The sequence below is a fragment of the Solanum tuberosum genome, unplaced genomic scaffold, assembly GCF_000226075.1.
Source record: "Solanum tuberosum cultivar DM 1-3 516 R44 unplaced genomic scaffold, SolTub_3.0 scf00026, whole genome shotgun sequence".
Taxonomy (NCBI): domain Eukaryota; kingdom Viridiplantae; phylum Streptophyta; class Magnoliopsida; order Solanales; family Solanaceae; genus Solanum; species Solanum tuberosum.
In genome coordinates, this window is record NW_006238952.1 from 749,659 (window position 1) to 765,028 (window position 15,370).

The 15,370-nt window shown below is 34.7% G+C and overlaps 3 protein-coding genes across 7 annotated transcripts; 1 reads left to right on the top strand and 2 right to left on the bottom strand.

The window, feature by feature from the left end:
• The first annotated feature begins 1,138 nt into the window (after positions 1-1,138).
• LOC102591966 (uncharacterized) lies at positions 1,139-4,319 on the top strand. Of its 2 annotated transcripts, none has more exons than XM_006341363.2 (5): positions 1,139-1,584; positions 2,231-2,448; positions 3,028-3,156; positions 3,839-3,970; positions 4,053-4,319. In XM_006341363.2, exons 1-5 carry the CDS (start codon positions 1,281-1,283, stop codon positions 4,164-4,166), a joined length of 897 nt encoding a protein of 298 aa, XP_006341425.1. In that variant the 5' UTR covers positions 1,139-1,280; the 3' UTR covers positions 4,167-4,319. The 2 variants fall into 2 exon arrangements, with proteins under 2 accessions (XP_006341425.1, XP_006341426.1); XM_006341364.2 differs by having other exon boundaries at positions 1,449-1,584; positions 2,248-2,448.
• A 1,437-nt stretch (positions 4,320-5,756) lies between these two features.
• Positions 5,757-11,225, bottom strand: LOC102592519 (probable polygalacturonase). Of its 3 annotated transcripts, none has more exons than XM_015306186.1 (7): positions 10,999-11,225; positions 10,839-10,873; positions 9,917-10,188; positions 8,877-8,997; positions 8,072-8,320; positions 7,139-7,292; positions 5,757-6,876 (listed from the first exon to the last, which is right to left on the bottom strand). In XM_015306186.1, exons 3-7 carry the CDS (start codon positions 10,160-10,162, stop codon positions 6,351-6,353), a joined length of 1,296 nt encoding a protein of 431 aa, XP_015161672.1. In that variant the 5' UTR covers positions 10,163-10,188; positions 10,839-10,873; positions 10,999-11,225; the 3' UTR covers positions 5,757-6,350. The 3 variants fall into 3 exon arrangements, with proteins under 3 accessions (XP_015161672.1, XP_015161671.1, XP_006341427.1); XM_015306185.1 differs by having other exon boundaries at positions 10,758-10,873; XM_006341365.2 differs by lacking the exons at positions 10,839-10,873; positions 10,999-11,225 and having other exon boundaries at positions 9,917-10,750.
• Positions 11,226-11,407: 182 nt separating this feature from the next.
• Positions 11,408-13,864, bottom strand: LOC102592857 (uncharacterized). Of its 2 annotated transcripts, none has more exons than XM_006341366.2 (2): positions 13,626-13,864; positions 11,408-12,111 (listed from the first exon to the last, which is right to left on the bottom strand). In XM_006341366.2, the coding sequence occupies exon 2, from the start codon at positions 12,070-12,072 to the stop codon at positions 11,758-11,760; it is 315 nt and encodes a 104-aa protein (XP_006341428.1). In that variant the 5' UTR covers positions 12,073-12,111; positions 13,626-13,864; the 3' UTR covers positions 11,408-11,757. The 2 variants fall into 2 exon arrangements, with proteins under 2 accessions (XP_006341428.1, XP_015161673.1); XM_015306187.1 differs by having other exon boundaries at positions 11,408-12,117; positions 13,626-13,863.
• Between the last annotated feature and the right edge of the window lie 1,506 nt (positions 13,865-15,370).

Here is a 15,370-nt window from a genome sequence, read left to right on the forward strand (position 1 = left end):
TAGGTTCAAAATGTAGTATAAAATACAATAATTAACAACTTAATATATTAAACAGACATATAAAAAAGGGTTAATATTTGAAATTCTGCATGTGCCACATAAATTAGAACAAAGAGAGTAATAAATATTTTTTTCAAAATTATGTTAAAAAAAAGTACTACAAATCACAATAGCTAACAATTTAAAATATTTTAAAAATCATATAAAATTTTCAATAACTTCTCAAATTCCATAATATGACATAAATTTTAAAAAATAAAATAAAAAATAAGATATTATATATATATATATATTGGGCCCCGTGCTGGCACGGGGTCCTATATCTAGTTTATAGATAAAAATCAAGGAATTTGTATTAAAGATTAAAAGTGCAATAATTTCAAATATTATACTTTTTGTTTAAAATAGATTAGTAATCTATTTTTCGGAAAAAATATACTTTTTAAACTCAGAAAGAATTTCAACTTTGACAAACTTTTTATAACGACACAACTAATCAAATATTATGTCATTTTATGACCACAAGTTTCAAAATTATAACCACACAAATGAGATGTTATATTTAAGATCACAAGTTTAAGAATTTTTTTTCTCTCATTCTTAAACTACTTTTCTAATCAAATTTGGATCATATAAATTGAAACAGTGGAAGTAATTTTATGGAGTGGCTTATTTACACACTTCTATTTAACATGTACCCAACTTTTAATTATTTTTTTTGCATATCTACCTACTTCGTAATAACTTTAGATATGAGGTTTTTGAAGTTCATATAAAATATCTCAAGTTTTATATGATTAAAGTTGAAGCATTTTTTCGTGAAATTCAAACAAAAATAGTTGATTTTTTGACAAATAAGTTCAGTGATAGGTGCATAAAGTTTTATAAAAATAGTTTCCGTCTGTCTTTACATATCTGAAATTGTTTCGAACTAGATAAATTTATAATATTTTTACGTGTGGATAAATATGACTTAAATGGTTGATCTCAAAATGGGATACAACTTCACAAGTGGCGTATACAAGTCCAAACTTTACAGTTGATTTGGGCCTTAAAGCTCACTAAGCCCGATCATACCAAGCCCAACAACCAGCGACCCGATTAGAATTTTCATCAAACCGGATCCCAATTTCTACGACCTAGGTCACTGCCACTGATAAAGCGATAAAATTTTGTGGATCATAAGTGAAAACGAGTGGCTCTCTTCTTGACCCATTAATAGTAAGTATCACAAGAAACCATGGCCCCAGATATTGCCCACCATAAAGGCAGCAGCAGCAATGATGAACACTGTCACTCTCTATAGCGGGAGCTCAACATTTTGGCACAAACCCATTTCAAGAATCAACCAGAATTTCAAAATTAGAGCATCAATTTCCACCTCAGACAACATGGTTGCTCCTGCTATCATAGTTGGAGGTGGACGTGTGGGAAGAGCTTTACAAGATTTGGGTAATGGAGATGATGTTTTGGTTAAAAGGGGTGAACCAGTACCTATTGATTTTGTAGGTCCAATATTGGTTTGCACTAGGAATGATGATCTTGAAGCTGTACTTGAAGCTACTCCTAAATCTCGTTGGAGCGGTATGCTGGAATTCCCATCAATCACACTGTTATTTACTTTTTAGTGTTAAAAAAATGATCTTCTTCTAAATTATTGCATATTTAAGACCACAAGATTCAAAAATCTGAAATTGGTGGGTATTCTTTCTGGCCTTAGTAAAATAGTGGGTGGGTTTGGCTCTAACTCATCACTGAGTATATAAGAGCTGTAATTTCATGTCAAGTTTAGCAACCCCGTAACCACCGGATATATTATACGAAAGGGATAATGTGCAGATTTGAATAGTCAATTATATGCTTTAGGTAAATGGCAAACCAAATCGAGGTAGTAGTCATACAAATGTTATGGGCATGTTTAAAACAACAGAGATTTTCTGCCATCAGCGTTGGACTTGAATTTGGTCTTTAGGAAGAAACAAACGGCAAAGAATATTTTCAGTCTACTGTTAAGATTGTTTATGAAATGACATTCCAGTTTGAAATTTTAGCAGTCATGTGTCACTACTGTTTTCTCATGTATAGACAGTATTATTTCCTTTTCTTTCTTTTTTTGGCATGAATAGAGAATGCATTAGTTCCTGTTAGTTTTTTTTCCCCTAGAGTGTAGTTTGAGCATTCTTATGTCTTAATGGATGATGTGACCCTGTAATAAATCTTGATGTAGCAGATTTGGTATTTTTCCAGAATGGGATGCTAGAGCCTTGGTTCCAAAGTAAAGGCCTTGGTGATGCAGACCAAGTTTTGGCATATTTTGCTGTATCAAAGCTAGGTGAACCCCCAACTGATGGGAAAACTGATACAAATCCAGAAGGATTGACTGCGGCTTATGGAAAATGGGCATCTGCAGTGGCTGCAAGATTGCAGAATGGAGGACTCTCTTGCAAGGTAAAGAATGAACTTCACATGGTATTATTTGCTCGTTATAATATTATAAACCATGCAGTGAAAAGCTTCGGTTTGAGCTTTTGAAGGTTGGCTAGAAGATTATGTTTGAGTTCAAGTTTATCATAAATAGGGATGTCTTGTCTAAGTTTAGTGTGTAATATTTTGAAGACTTCAACATACATGTCTAACATTAGCCTCAATGTTCTTTTCCTCCTTAATGAACTAGACTCAGTTTCCTCCATTGGAGGCTTCTTATTCAACAGTTCTATGCGAAATACTACTGATAGTATACCTCTTTCCTTGTATTTTAATTTTCATAAAGATAAAGGATAAATTGTGTGACCCAAAAGGAGATACTGTTTTGCCAATTCAAATTGAAAGGTGAGGTAAAATCATTTCAATTGACTGTTACCTTACCAACTGTAATCTTCAGAGATGGGATATCTTTCTCAATTTTTCTCGTACAAGTTTAGGAGGTCCAGGAAGTCCATATTTCATCTTTCAGCACTGCGCCTTATAGTAGCTTGCAATAGACTGCTACTAAGATCTATAATGCATTTTGCTTTTTGTGAATACCAGGTACTTGATAAGGAGCCTTTTCAGAAGCAAATGCTGGAGAAGCTTATATGGATATGTGCTTTCATGCTTGTTGGAGCTCGCCATCCTGGAGCAACAGTAGGAGCTGTTGAAAAAGAGTACCGCTCTGAGGTGAGTGATCCATCGATGAAACCCTTTGAAAAGTATCCACTTTTAATTGCCTTTTGAAAGGTTAGAATCAACAACCCTCACACCATAACTCCAATGAGACTAGTCAGACTACCGTTAGTTTAAAAGAATTTTTTTTTTTAAAAAGATCAAAAGAAGCTACCTTGTTTCAAGTGAGAGAGCAGAGAACACGCACTGATTTATATTGCTTTTGTTGCTATAGCCTAAGTAGAGACTCCTTTTATGAAGTAATAGAATGGGTCAAGAACTACTGATACTTTAATTCACTTTTCAGCTTATTTTCCTTCATAGGATTATAAACAGTAATTCTTGGACCTTCTAATCGATGTTGTGTCACTGTTTAGACCAACTATATATGGTAGGTGATGAGGGCTAAATGCACTCGTGAAAGTTCTTGTTCCAGTTTTACCAAATTGACTCACCCTTGTCCACACGAAAAGGCAAAATGCTACCTAATCTGGACGGGGCGTCAGAACCACTCATTTCTTTGCTTTCCTCTTCTTTTTCCAAATTAACGTGGTTTTTGGTCGTACTCAAGGATACTATTACATATTAATAGGAGGAACTGAAAGTTGGATGCTTCACTTGCTTCCTAAATGTTTGCAGCTAGTTCAAATGATAATGTAGATGCCAGGACGTTATTAACTAGGTTTGCTGCTTTCAGGTGTCAAAACTGATTGCTGAGCTTGCGGCTGCAGCAGCTGCAGAGAAAAGTCTAGTTTTTGAGGATGCCATGGAGGATAGGCTCTGCGCTTACTCACGAGCAGTTGCACACTTTCCAACGGCTGTCAAGGAGGTAAGACATTTAGATTTCACAATTGACATTACATTTTGAATCCTGTGCTCTAACCATCCCATTCGTTTAATCCCTTGTATAGTTCAAATGGAGAAACGGATGGTTCTATTCACTCTCTGAGAAGGCAATCGCACAAGGGAAACCAGATCCATGCCCATTACATACTTCATGGCTTAAAGAACTAAAAATAGTCTAAGATATAACCGTTATTTGATATTATTATGATTGTTGAGGTCCTCTGTTTTTCTTTTGGAGGATGCATATGATAAGAGCTGATGTATCAATTCAATTTAATTAAAAATCGTCCTCCTATTTCATATCACAACTGCTGCTAAATTGTTTGATAAAATTAAAGTGTGCTATGAATAAATCAGCATAAAAGGTAGACTTAGGGCCTGTTTTGCCATGCGATATGGAGTCATGATATGGTATCATAATATGGAATCATGAGATGAAATTGAAGGTTTGTTTGGACATGCGATATGGAATTTTTGTGTTGTATATTTTCTTATAAACATAAAAATCTCATAAGTTGTAAAACTATTAAAATAGCCTCAATTGTTTATTCAATCTTATCAAATAAACAAAAATTATAAAATCGCATAATAAATTATTACAGAGTTATATGCTCTTCACTTAAGTAATTGTTTCATCTAACTTTAATTTAATTTAAAAAATTGAACATAAATTGTACTTGATATGCTTATATCTCTCAACTACTCTTACAAATAACCTATAAAGTAGAAAAAAAACCATACATTAGTGAGTAAATATTAACTTAAAAGTTAAATACACTAAGATAAAAATTAACAACCATCACTGACTTCTAATTATTTACAAGAAAATCAATAGTTAAATATTATTGAATAACGAAATTTTAAAAAGTTACCACAAGTTTGAGTCAAAAACACTTCTAATAAAATTTAATCAAAAAAATTATAACTAGTCCACTTGACTAAATATTAATAACTAATTGATCAAATTTTCCCAAGTCCTCAATCAATTGGACTTTATTATCTTCAGTCATGTGAACGAACATTTTGCGAATACTAAGATTAAGAAAGTGCGGCACCGCCAATGAAAATTGTCTTTTATCAATATTATGCTTAGTCATAAGATTAAGACGTTTTTTTTATTATGAAAAATCAAAAAAGGATTACTCCCTTCGTTCTTATTTATATTCACCAAATGAATTTCTACTTTATCATTTATATTCACCAAATTTAAAGTAATAATAAATTTTATAGTGGTAAGAATAATAAATTTTAAAAAGTAATGATGTGACTATAAATTTTATTTACATATGAAACAAATAGTTAGTAGATATAAATGTGGGGTTGTTTTAACAAAATATAAACTCATGGATCAATTATTGTATTAAAATATCTCAAATCATGATATGGAATCACATGGTGATTCCATATCATGATTTGAGATATTTTAATACAATAATTGATCCATGAGTTTATATTTTGTTAAAACAACCCCACATTTATATCTACTAACCATTTGTTTCATATGTAAATAAAATTTATAATCACATCATTACTTTTTAAAATTTATTATTCTCACCAATATAAAATTTATTATTACTTTAAATTTGGTGAATATAAATGATAAAGTAGAAATTCATTTGGTGAATATAAATAAGAACGAAGGGAGTAATACTTTTTTGATTTTTCATAATAAAAAAAAACTTAGACTGACAACTTACTAAGACAAAGTGGCTGGTCTGGTCATGACCTGTCGGTATGGAGAATTGAATGCCTATGGGAAACACATGAAATAACCACCCATCCGAACTAAAATTTGAGATGCAGAATATTTTCCATTAGTACAAAGTAAAATATTACACCTATACTATGTTCTCTCATATTTTTATGGAACTGAAGTTCATATACATACAAAGACTACCTATACTATGTTTTCCACAATCCAACATTAACAAATTTACCAGAGGATTAAACAGACAAAATAGAAAAAAATATGATTTGAGATGGGGAGCATTCATATCCCCACTCTCCAAGAATTGACATCCACCTTCATCTTTTGCAATAAACCATGATCCCAACCAACCTGGGTATTACTGTGGGCGCTGGAGCTTTGCACACTGGTAGCAGCCTCGAAAACCAAACTATAACCTCCCCGGTGAGATTGAGGCAAAGTTTGCCTCTTAAAAGCTCCATGGGTGGGTACTCTGTCCATGTATTCTTTCATTCTCGCAAATTTAGTGTAACAACTGCAAATATGTTTTAACATATGCTCTAGTCTCCCAGCATTTGACTGTGGACTGAAGGACCAAGAAGATCAAATGTCGCTGGCAACAAGCGATCAGCTGTTGTACCAACATTTTTCGTTTAAGGAATAAAGCACCTTTGTCTCAACCATCGTAATCCAAGTCCTTTGTATTCTTTTTTGTTGATTGCCTAATTAGTTTTCCTCCATCATCATACCAATCAAGATTCTCACATGGAGCAGGGAAGATTTTTCCAATAACACGTCCTTGAACAAAAGAACATTGGAAGATACGCTTCTTCTTGTATGTAATTCCTACAGACATGTCCTGAAAAGTAATATTCTGAACAGGAATCTCAGCGCTCCCATAAATACGTGCTGGAATTCGAACTCCTTGCCCACGAATACCAGTAAAGCTTATATCCTCAATAACGGGAAGAGCATTTGGATCATAGCCTTCATCAGGATGCTCATTGTAGTCGGTCTTAATTACAAGGCCCACACGAACATTCTGTAGGGTCAGGTTGCGGTAGATAACATGTCGGATATGACCACCCCTGCCAGGGCTAGTTTTAATTCTTATTCCTCTTTTTGAGTTCCATATAAGGAGGTTCTCCACTATTATATTTGACACTCCACCAGACATTTCACTTCCAATTGATACTCCAGCACTGTTGATAATGAGCAAGTCAGTCGATGTTAAAAACCGAAAAAGACGCACACACTCAAACGAACACTTCTCTTTAGCAATTAAATTGAGAAAACTAAGAAGAAGTTGTAACCTTAATGAGGACAAAGTTGTAGATAATTTTATTGAAATGTGGATTATACATCTTTTTATGTGGGCAGATCCAGAGAGGTAATACAAACATGTAATTGGAAAAAAAAGAGTATACTTGACGTAATTTAGTATGATATGGAAACAATTATTACCTAATCATTGAGCGCACTATGAGGTTACGGATAGTGATATTGGAAGACGGACGGGAATATGCAATTCCATACTGATCCCAGCCACTCTTGATTGCGACTCCATCATCCCCAACACTTATATAACTATCTTCTATCACCATATCCACGCATGAATCTGCCAACATTAGATCCATCCGCTCAATATTTTTGTATTAAATATATCAAGTGATCCAGTTCACAACCCCACAAGTCTCTCTTTCCCAAAAATGATGACCCATTTCAGACTTAGGATTCTGTATCTTTTTTTGATGAAGTAGATTCATTTCAAGGCATCAGGAAGATGCAAGCTTTACAAACTTAGGATTCTGTATCTAGAGTGAGATGACACATTACTTAACCCATTTCATTGTTGTGGTGGTGGTGGCGGTCAATGAAACATTTGTGTGGAGAGTCAACAGGTGAGGGGTAAAATCTGCTGTACACGCACATAAATCATGACCTAGGCATGTTGAGACACTTTCCCCGAATGCATTACTTATATTAGGAAAATAAGTCGTGGATGAGATTTATAGAGCAGATTTATGCTATTTACCGCTATTCTTGATATTGCATGAGTGAACTTGTTGAGGAAAAATCAATTTCTATAGAGCATATATAAGCATTAAAAGTATTCCTATACAGCACTTGCTGTAGAACTCTTGACAACTATTCTTGATTTTACACGACTGAACTTTTTGAAGAAAAAGCAATTTATAGAGCATATGTAAGCATTTGAAAGTATTCCTGTACATCACTTCCTATAGAATGCCTACAGAGCAGGTCAACGTGAGCATTTAAATGAGAATTGATGATGCGGGGAAAAAAAAAGCCAACTTACAGTTGCAACAAAAGTGATCAAGAAAGGCATGAAGAATGAATTCAAGTACGGTTGAATAGGAAATAAGGGGAACTCACCAGGGTCTATTCCATCAGTGTTTGGGGCCTCAGTCAATGGAGCCAGAATTGTTACATTTCTTATAACAACATTTTGGCAGTCGTAAGGGTGAAGAGTCCAGAACGGAGAATCCCGAAATGTAACATCAGAAATGTAAATGTCTCTTGACCACATGAGTTGAAGAAGTGGTCCCCTTGTGTGATTCAAAAGTTTTTTGCGGTATTTCTCCCACCATGATCGGCCTTGTCCATTAATGGTACCATTATGCCCTGTTGCACAATTGTTTATAAACAATCAAAGAGAGGTTTGCACTATTCTCAATCACCTTTTCAGAATCACATTTGAATATGTACTTCACTACTTCGTTTATGGAATTTGTCGATAACTTGCTATAAGAGAAAACATGTGCAGAGGCAACTTGCAAGTATCGGAAAACAAGACATATAACTAATTAACTCAATAACAGATGCTAAAAGCACAGATAGACCTAAAGAACATGTGGTGGAACAGCATGCCTGAAAGAGGAATGTACATACTTTTTTGGAGAAGTTCTACTAGTTTAAGCTTTTGAACCCTGTTTGTACACAAGAAACATTGGAAACCTTTGACAAACTTAATAACTTAGCATGTGCACAAATCTTGAAGAGGAGTGGGTCCTCCTTACCAGCATTAACAGTCACACGGATAACTTGGGAAATAATCAATCATATAGTGATTTACTGTAATTCGTAAGAAGTGACAAAAGGTAGCACCTATTCAAAACTGAAGGGATGATAAAATACTACTCGTACATTACTGCTTTTTTATAAGATATTACTACTTTACCTGTTATGACAACATCCTTAAGATTTTGCCCATGGATTAAACTTCCATAACGTGGTCCACGACGTTCTCTCCCATACCCATATGATGGCAAAGGAGGCAGTAGTGGCCAATAGCTCTCATCCTGTGCATGCATTTAAACCTCTATAGTTAGCAGCAGCATATGTATCACCCTCAATCAAGCACACTTTCCTATATTGTTGTATCATGATAGATATAATAGTTGTTAGGATGTGACAAAGCAACATACTTGGAAGTTACTTTCAAAGGAAAGAAATTTATGAACCCATTCTTAAGAGCTTCTAAAAGTAATCAATTCAAAACTCATCAAAAGCAAATTAACTTTGAGACATGAATAGAAACAAGATCTCACGTCTTAGTGTTGCCGAAAGTGCAATGGCAGTCGCGTTTCTATTGCCAGACAACCATTATAGACATTTAGTATAGGAATGGCAGTAAGCAACAAGAACGTATGCCAACAAAATGCTTGTTTTATATGCATGTGCGGGAGAAAATTATGAATCTAGGAAAAAAAAAAAAACGCAGTTTCACCTGCCACAAAATTGCCAGAACTATGCCCCTATGCTAAAACAAGAAGATGGTACAGGAATGGCAGTAAGCTTGTGCTTGTGAATTAGTAAAGGAATGGAAAGGGTAGGTCATTCCCTAATTACACATACTGAAGGGGAAATAACTATTATGACCTGTTTTAAACCCTATACTATATCTTAACATTTACTAGATTCCTCCTATTACAGTTCCCCTATCCTTGAGTTACACAATTTTCTTTTCTTTTTTCGTGACCGTGGTGGGCAAGCTTTCACGCCATTCATAACTCCTAAGACCACGGAAAGATCTGTTTGTTTGCTAGAATTAGTAAGTAAATTTTCAATAATCATACTATTAAAGGATGAATTTGAAGTTTGAACACGCAATGCATCTGACAAAATAAAAAAAGGAACGTTTTCAAACAGTTTAGCTGAAGTTCTTTTCCTACATCTTCTATGGAACTAAACAAAATCTACTACGTATAGACTACTTACATCAATTCCAAGAATAACTGCATTTTCAGCGAGGAAGAGCGTCATGTGGCTCGTGAGATTAAACGGCGCCGTAAGCCAATGACCAGGCTCAACATTGAGCTGGCCACCACCTTGCTTCCGAATTTCCGAAATTGCCTTCTCAAATGCCTTTGTGTTTATCGTAACGCCATCGCCAACAGCACCGAAATCGGAGAGATTGAAAACTAGAGGCCGTAGCTTAGGGATAGGTCTGGTAGGTGATGCCATACCTCGATATATCAGAAGCCGTTCCACTGCAGTCCTTTGCCAAACAACGATCAGAATAAATCCGACGATCCAGAGAACAGTAAGAAGAGTGCGATGAGACAACAGAAATGACGGAATCAAACGCTTGTATTCAAGTTTTCGGTGTTGGAGTTTGAAGGGATCCGCCATGGATTATAACAAAAGTATACAAATATTGATGAAGAATTTACGTAGTAGTACAGTAGTATATGGAAATGGAAAAATGAGATCAGTAGATCACAGCTTCCATTAGTAGAGTGGAGAAGAAAGATCCCTTCTTTGATTTACATAAATGGAAAGGACGGGGTACGGTTGCCCGAAAACTGACAATTTATGGCTCAAGCTTGATGGGCTTGTCTGAATAAGTTTAGTTGGGCTCAATTGGGCTTTTTCCATCTTGTACGGTATTTGAAGTTAGGCGTGACAAAACTTAATTACACTAAAATTCGGTCATTTCTAAGTTCATGAGTACAAAAAAGATTGAATTTCTGTCATATATCTGAACTTCAACTATATGAAACTTCATGTACAATGTCTGTAGTTAGATTATGTAAAAGATTAAGTTCAAACACCATACATATGTTTGAAGTTGTCCAGAAGTGGTACACGTGTAAAAATCTTTTATAAGCGGACATAAAAGAAATGGCTAAATAGATACCGAGTATCGTGCATTTTGCATGTTAAGTAGGACACCTGCGAAGTAAAATTAGAAATGAATTAGTTAAGTTGCTCTTTCACATGTACTTATTAAAGATAGGTAGTTGTTGGCCCAATTTAACTTGGCCTTGAATTAGTGAATAGCCATCAAGATAGATTACCAGTGGAGATAAATAGTTTTATGCTAAGGAATTTTTCAAGGTAACGCATGTCCCAAAGGTGTCCAGGAGGAGTCTTTTATTGCTTGTTTCGAATTGGCTTTCATACAGGAGAAACTTTCCAAGCATTATTGTGGACTTTCAGTATATCCTTAGGAGAAAGTCCTGGATGAGTTGAGGCTTTTATAGCAAACAGCATAAGAGAGTCAACTTCATAGTCCCAACCTCCCCTAGAAAATACAACACACTAGTCACATGTAAGAGTCGGTGAACCGCGGATTCTGACGTTCTGACAAAGACAAAAAAGAACAGCTCATTACATTACAAAGAACTTTTGGCCTAACGAAAAAGTCGCTGCAAGTATTTATAAAAGCCCAACACACACCGGTCACACGCAAAGGATGGAGTGATGTCAAGAAGTCTCAAAAGGTGATATTTTTTCTATTTTTTTTTTTCATCTGCACCTAATAATGTCATCTTTACCATACATTCATAATCACATTGTCCACAAGATATGCCATTTAACAGTCACCCGAGCCTCACCAACATCCCTCAGTTGAGTTCATCCCAATAGATAGACCTATTTACGGATGTCAAACAGTTTCCCGTAACCAAATTATACATCTTTAAGAATACAATCAAACTAATGATCACCCAATAGACCCAAAGAACCTAAGTAAACACTTTGGATAGGCATTCCTGCCTCTCAGAAGAAAAAGAAATTATCATATACTAAGATACTAGCCTGCAGCCATCAATTTGCTAAAAGAACTTAAGTTTTCCTTTGCCCATGTGTGCTTTCCCGCGCTCCACATAACATGCTGCTTTTTGAGTCCCTGTCAAGTCAGAACAGGAGTCACCAGCCCCTAGAGTGACAGCAAAGTAAAGATAGATAGTGCAGAGAAAAGCTAGGAGGCCAAGCGCAGTTAGAAGGAACCGGTGGCGCTGAAGTACTGTTGAACAGCTCCCAAGCTCATTACTTCGGGAGTATTGATTCTTCTTTGGATCAGTAGATGAAAATGCTGTTTGTGTCTGTGACCTCCTATGAGGAGAAGTTATTACGCTGTCAAGAGCCATAACCTTAAACAGTTAATCTTTGGCAGCCGGTCACGATTCCTGCACCTACCAATTCGACATGGTAAATATCATGAGTGTCAAAAGCATAATTCATGCAGAAGTGTTCACCGACTTGCAGACACAAGTGAAAAATATATATGCAATGACACTCATCCAAAGTAACAACATGAGGGAAAGAAAAGAAAGAACGGGGGACGAGCATAGGGGGAAAACAACATACATAGTAGATGCAATTATACAACTAGCCTGGTCGGGTTCATCTCAAGCAACCCCAACGTATGCAGACAATACAGATGTTGTAATATAATAACTAAAACAGATGAATAATTGATGACAAAGTAAGAAACATCAGAAATGGCGATGGTGGAAATAAAGTAAATGGGAAATAAAAGGGCTCACAATGAGGCATGCTGATGTCTTTCATCATTCTTACACCAAAACTGCTTACATGTGCTAATTTATTGTACATGGAGTGAGAAATGGGAAGAAGACAGAAATCAGGATAAAAGATCATTATTTGCTCTACTAGCTTTTGATCACTCTTAACATTAACATGTTCTATATGAGATTCATTAGTATTTTACATTTTTACTTGGTTCAATATCTATTCTACCAAGTGTGGTTCCAAGTACCACCTACCTTCTGAAGGAAGGAAGAGATAATTAAATGTCAAAATACATTAAATGAAGGAACATCATCAGACTGATCAACATAAAATATAAGAATGTGTTGGCCAAAAATAAAATAACACTGTAGTAGCTGAAAGTTTGTAAATGTATTCAATAGCACACATAAAAACAAAAACAAAGATATAGAAGATGACAATGCAAGACTGACTTTGAATTGTTCATATAGGCTAGACAGGATCAATCACTCCCTTTTAAGAAACTTTAACCAACTTCTCTCTCTGAGTTTGAGAGTGATAACACAATCGCAGAAATTCAAACTTGCTTATGGAATGTGCTTCAGCAATAACTTCACAAGTTGGTTTTATGAGACATGAAAGTTGACAGGACCTGCAGCTAAAGCTAAAATGCAATGTATGTAATGTATCATTCACTGAGACTTCAAATATGTATGCAATTTACCACTTTGCTCGTGCAATCTGTGAAGCAATTACTCCTAGGCATCTCATCTTCATAACTTCCTTACTCATCAACAGCGAACAGTCTCGTTAGGAGTTCACTTACTAATCTCCAAACACAGGACAAAGATTTCCGTATGTCCTATAATCTTAATTCAACAGAATCACTATAATCACACGGATCTTAATTTAGTAGACTATACATGTAATCGTGCTAGTCAATCGAACAACTCAAAACCTAAAATCAATTGTTCCCGAAATTGCTAATAGACGAGTAAGCAAATAATCAAATTAATGGAGAGCTCAAAAAACATTCCGACGAAAGAAAATTAAAACAACAAAGGGACATCAGATCTGAAAAAAAATCCAGCTGCTCATACAAACAGGCAGACACATACATCAATTCAGATTAACAGAAACACATACATACAGATGCGAGAGATCTAAATACGAAAAGGACGATACTTACAATAGAAGAGAAATGAATGACAGCAGCCGTCGAATCGATCAGAGCAAATTCGCGTTAATCGCCGGCAATGTAAGAGTCGAGCTCCCTCAATGAGAGAAGAGGTGCCGGCGACAACACGGAGAGGACACGCACTTTCTGGATGTAAAGAGCATGAGATGGAGAGAGATGAAAATGCTATTTTCGCGTAGGAGAGAGGTACACTTTATAATTGTAATAATCAGTTTGGGGATTTTTTTGGTGAAGGTGGGAATGTAATTGTTGTTGGACTATTTTGTATTCTATTTTGACGCTTGGGATGATCCAAGGGTCGGATCTTCGTTTGAGCATCCTGTATGACTAGTCCCGTGGTGCGCTCCATGTATAAGTAAGTAGTACATTATATTTTTTCGATCTCAAAATATTTATGGTATTTTTTGTTCGTAAGTTTATTTATGTTCCAAAATAAAAATATATAAAATATTTATTCAATTTATGTGTGTTATATATTTAAGATGTTTGTGGTTTTAAAAATAATGTAAATTAATTTGATTTTTCTTTCTTTCTTACTAGTTTCAATTCAATTTTGAGAAGATAATTTGGCCTTTTCTAGATTTATGATTTGATTGATCATCGCAGACCTTCTAGACAGAGGTGGAGCTAGGTGGGATTCATGTGTTCGGACTAACCCAGTAGCTTTTCCGTAGATCTTATATTTGTACAAGAAAATTAATTAATTATATATATGTATATTAATTTGTGAACCCTGACAAAATTGATCAACGGTTATTAACGAAATTTAGAACCCCAAACTCTTAATTATGGCTTCGCCTCTACTTCTAGATTTATAATAAATATTGAGTTCAATGAGCATTGATACTTCACATTATATTCTATTCGTTCCATTTAAAATGTATTTTAAGTTTTAAAAAAAACGTCAGAATCGAACTATGTTAAAAGGGATTGCTACTTTAGTGTCAAGCATATAAATAAAAATAATTATCAATTTTGATCTTAAATTCTTAAAGTAACACTTATTTTGTTTAAAGCTAAAGCAACAATTTAAAATGCATTATTTATAAGCAAAAAAAATTACAAGTAGAGAACTACTCTATCTATCTAGCATCGTGTGTAAACATATATTCATGCATGATTAATTCCGTTTAATTTATCAATAAATTTAAATCTTCAAGTTTCTGAGAAACTAATTTATCTTTGAGAAGGTATTATAATTATTGTCTAGTAGAGTAAAGAGTGACTTGTTGCAAAATCATGTTAGATATTAAAGTACACGCATTTATATTCTTGGATAACTTTAACAGCATAAACTTATTGTTGTTCCCCATTTTTGGAGATAAATAATGGTATACCAGAAACATAAGAAAACCAAATAAAAAAACTTGTCTGATAATTTTATGTTTAGTACGTAAATGAAGTTGACAGCGATTTATGCATATTTGCAGGCATAATTTTAGCTAGCCAATATCTAATTGACCAAACGTTGAGAAAAATAGGGATGACATGGCAAAATGTCAAAGGTAGATACCTAATTAACAATCTTATCAAATGTGATTATTGAACGACCCAACGAATAATGAAAATATAGGTTGCGTTATAGGTGCAATCACAATATTTTTTAACAAATAAATAAATAACTGTACTATATATAGACTAATTTGTAAATGCAGTAAATTAGCATAGCTATAAATGCAAGTTCACAATTAAATTTAATGAGTTTAATACTGTATATCCCCCCCCCCCCCCCCCCC

Coding starts and splice junctions, on each gene's coding strand:
- LOC102592857 (XM_006341366.2), bottom strand. CDS start 12,072: ATGGCTCTTGACAGCGTAATAACTTCTCCTCATAGGAGGTCACAGACA.
- LOC102592519 (XM_006341365.2), bottom strand. CDS start 10,330: ATGGCGGATCCCTTCAAACTCCAACACCGAAAACTTGAATACAAGCGT. Junction 8,998..9,916: donor CAGTTATTCTTGGAATTGAT/GTAAGTAGTCTA, acceptor ATGCATGCACAG/GATGAGAGCTATTGGCCACT. Junction 7,293..8,071: donor CACTGATGGAATAGACCCTG/GTGAGTTCCCCT, acceptor TAATGTTGGCAG/ATTCATGCGTGGATATGGTG.
- LOC102591966 (XM_006341363.2), top strand. CDS start 1,281: ATGATGAACACTGTCACTCTCTATAGCGGGAGCTCAACATTTTGGCAC. Junction 1,585..2,230: donor TCCTAAATCTCGTTGGAGCG/GTATGCTGGAAT, acceptor TTGATGTAGCAG/ATTTGGTATTTTTCCAGAAT. Junction 2,449..3,027: donor ATGGAGGACTCTCTTGCAAG/GTAAAGAATGAA, acceptor TGTGAATACCAG/GTACTTGATAAGGAGCCTTT.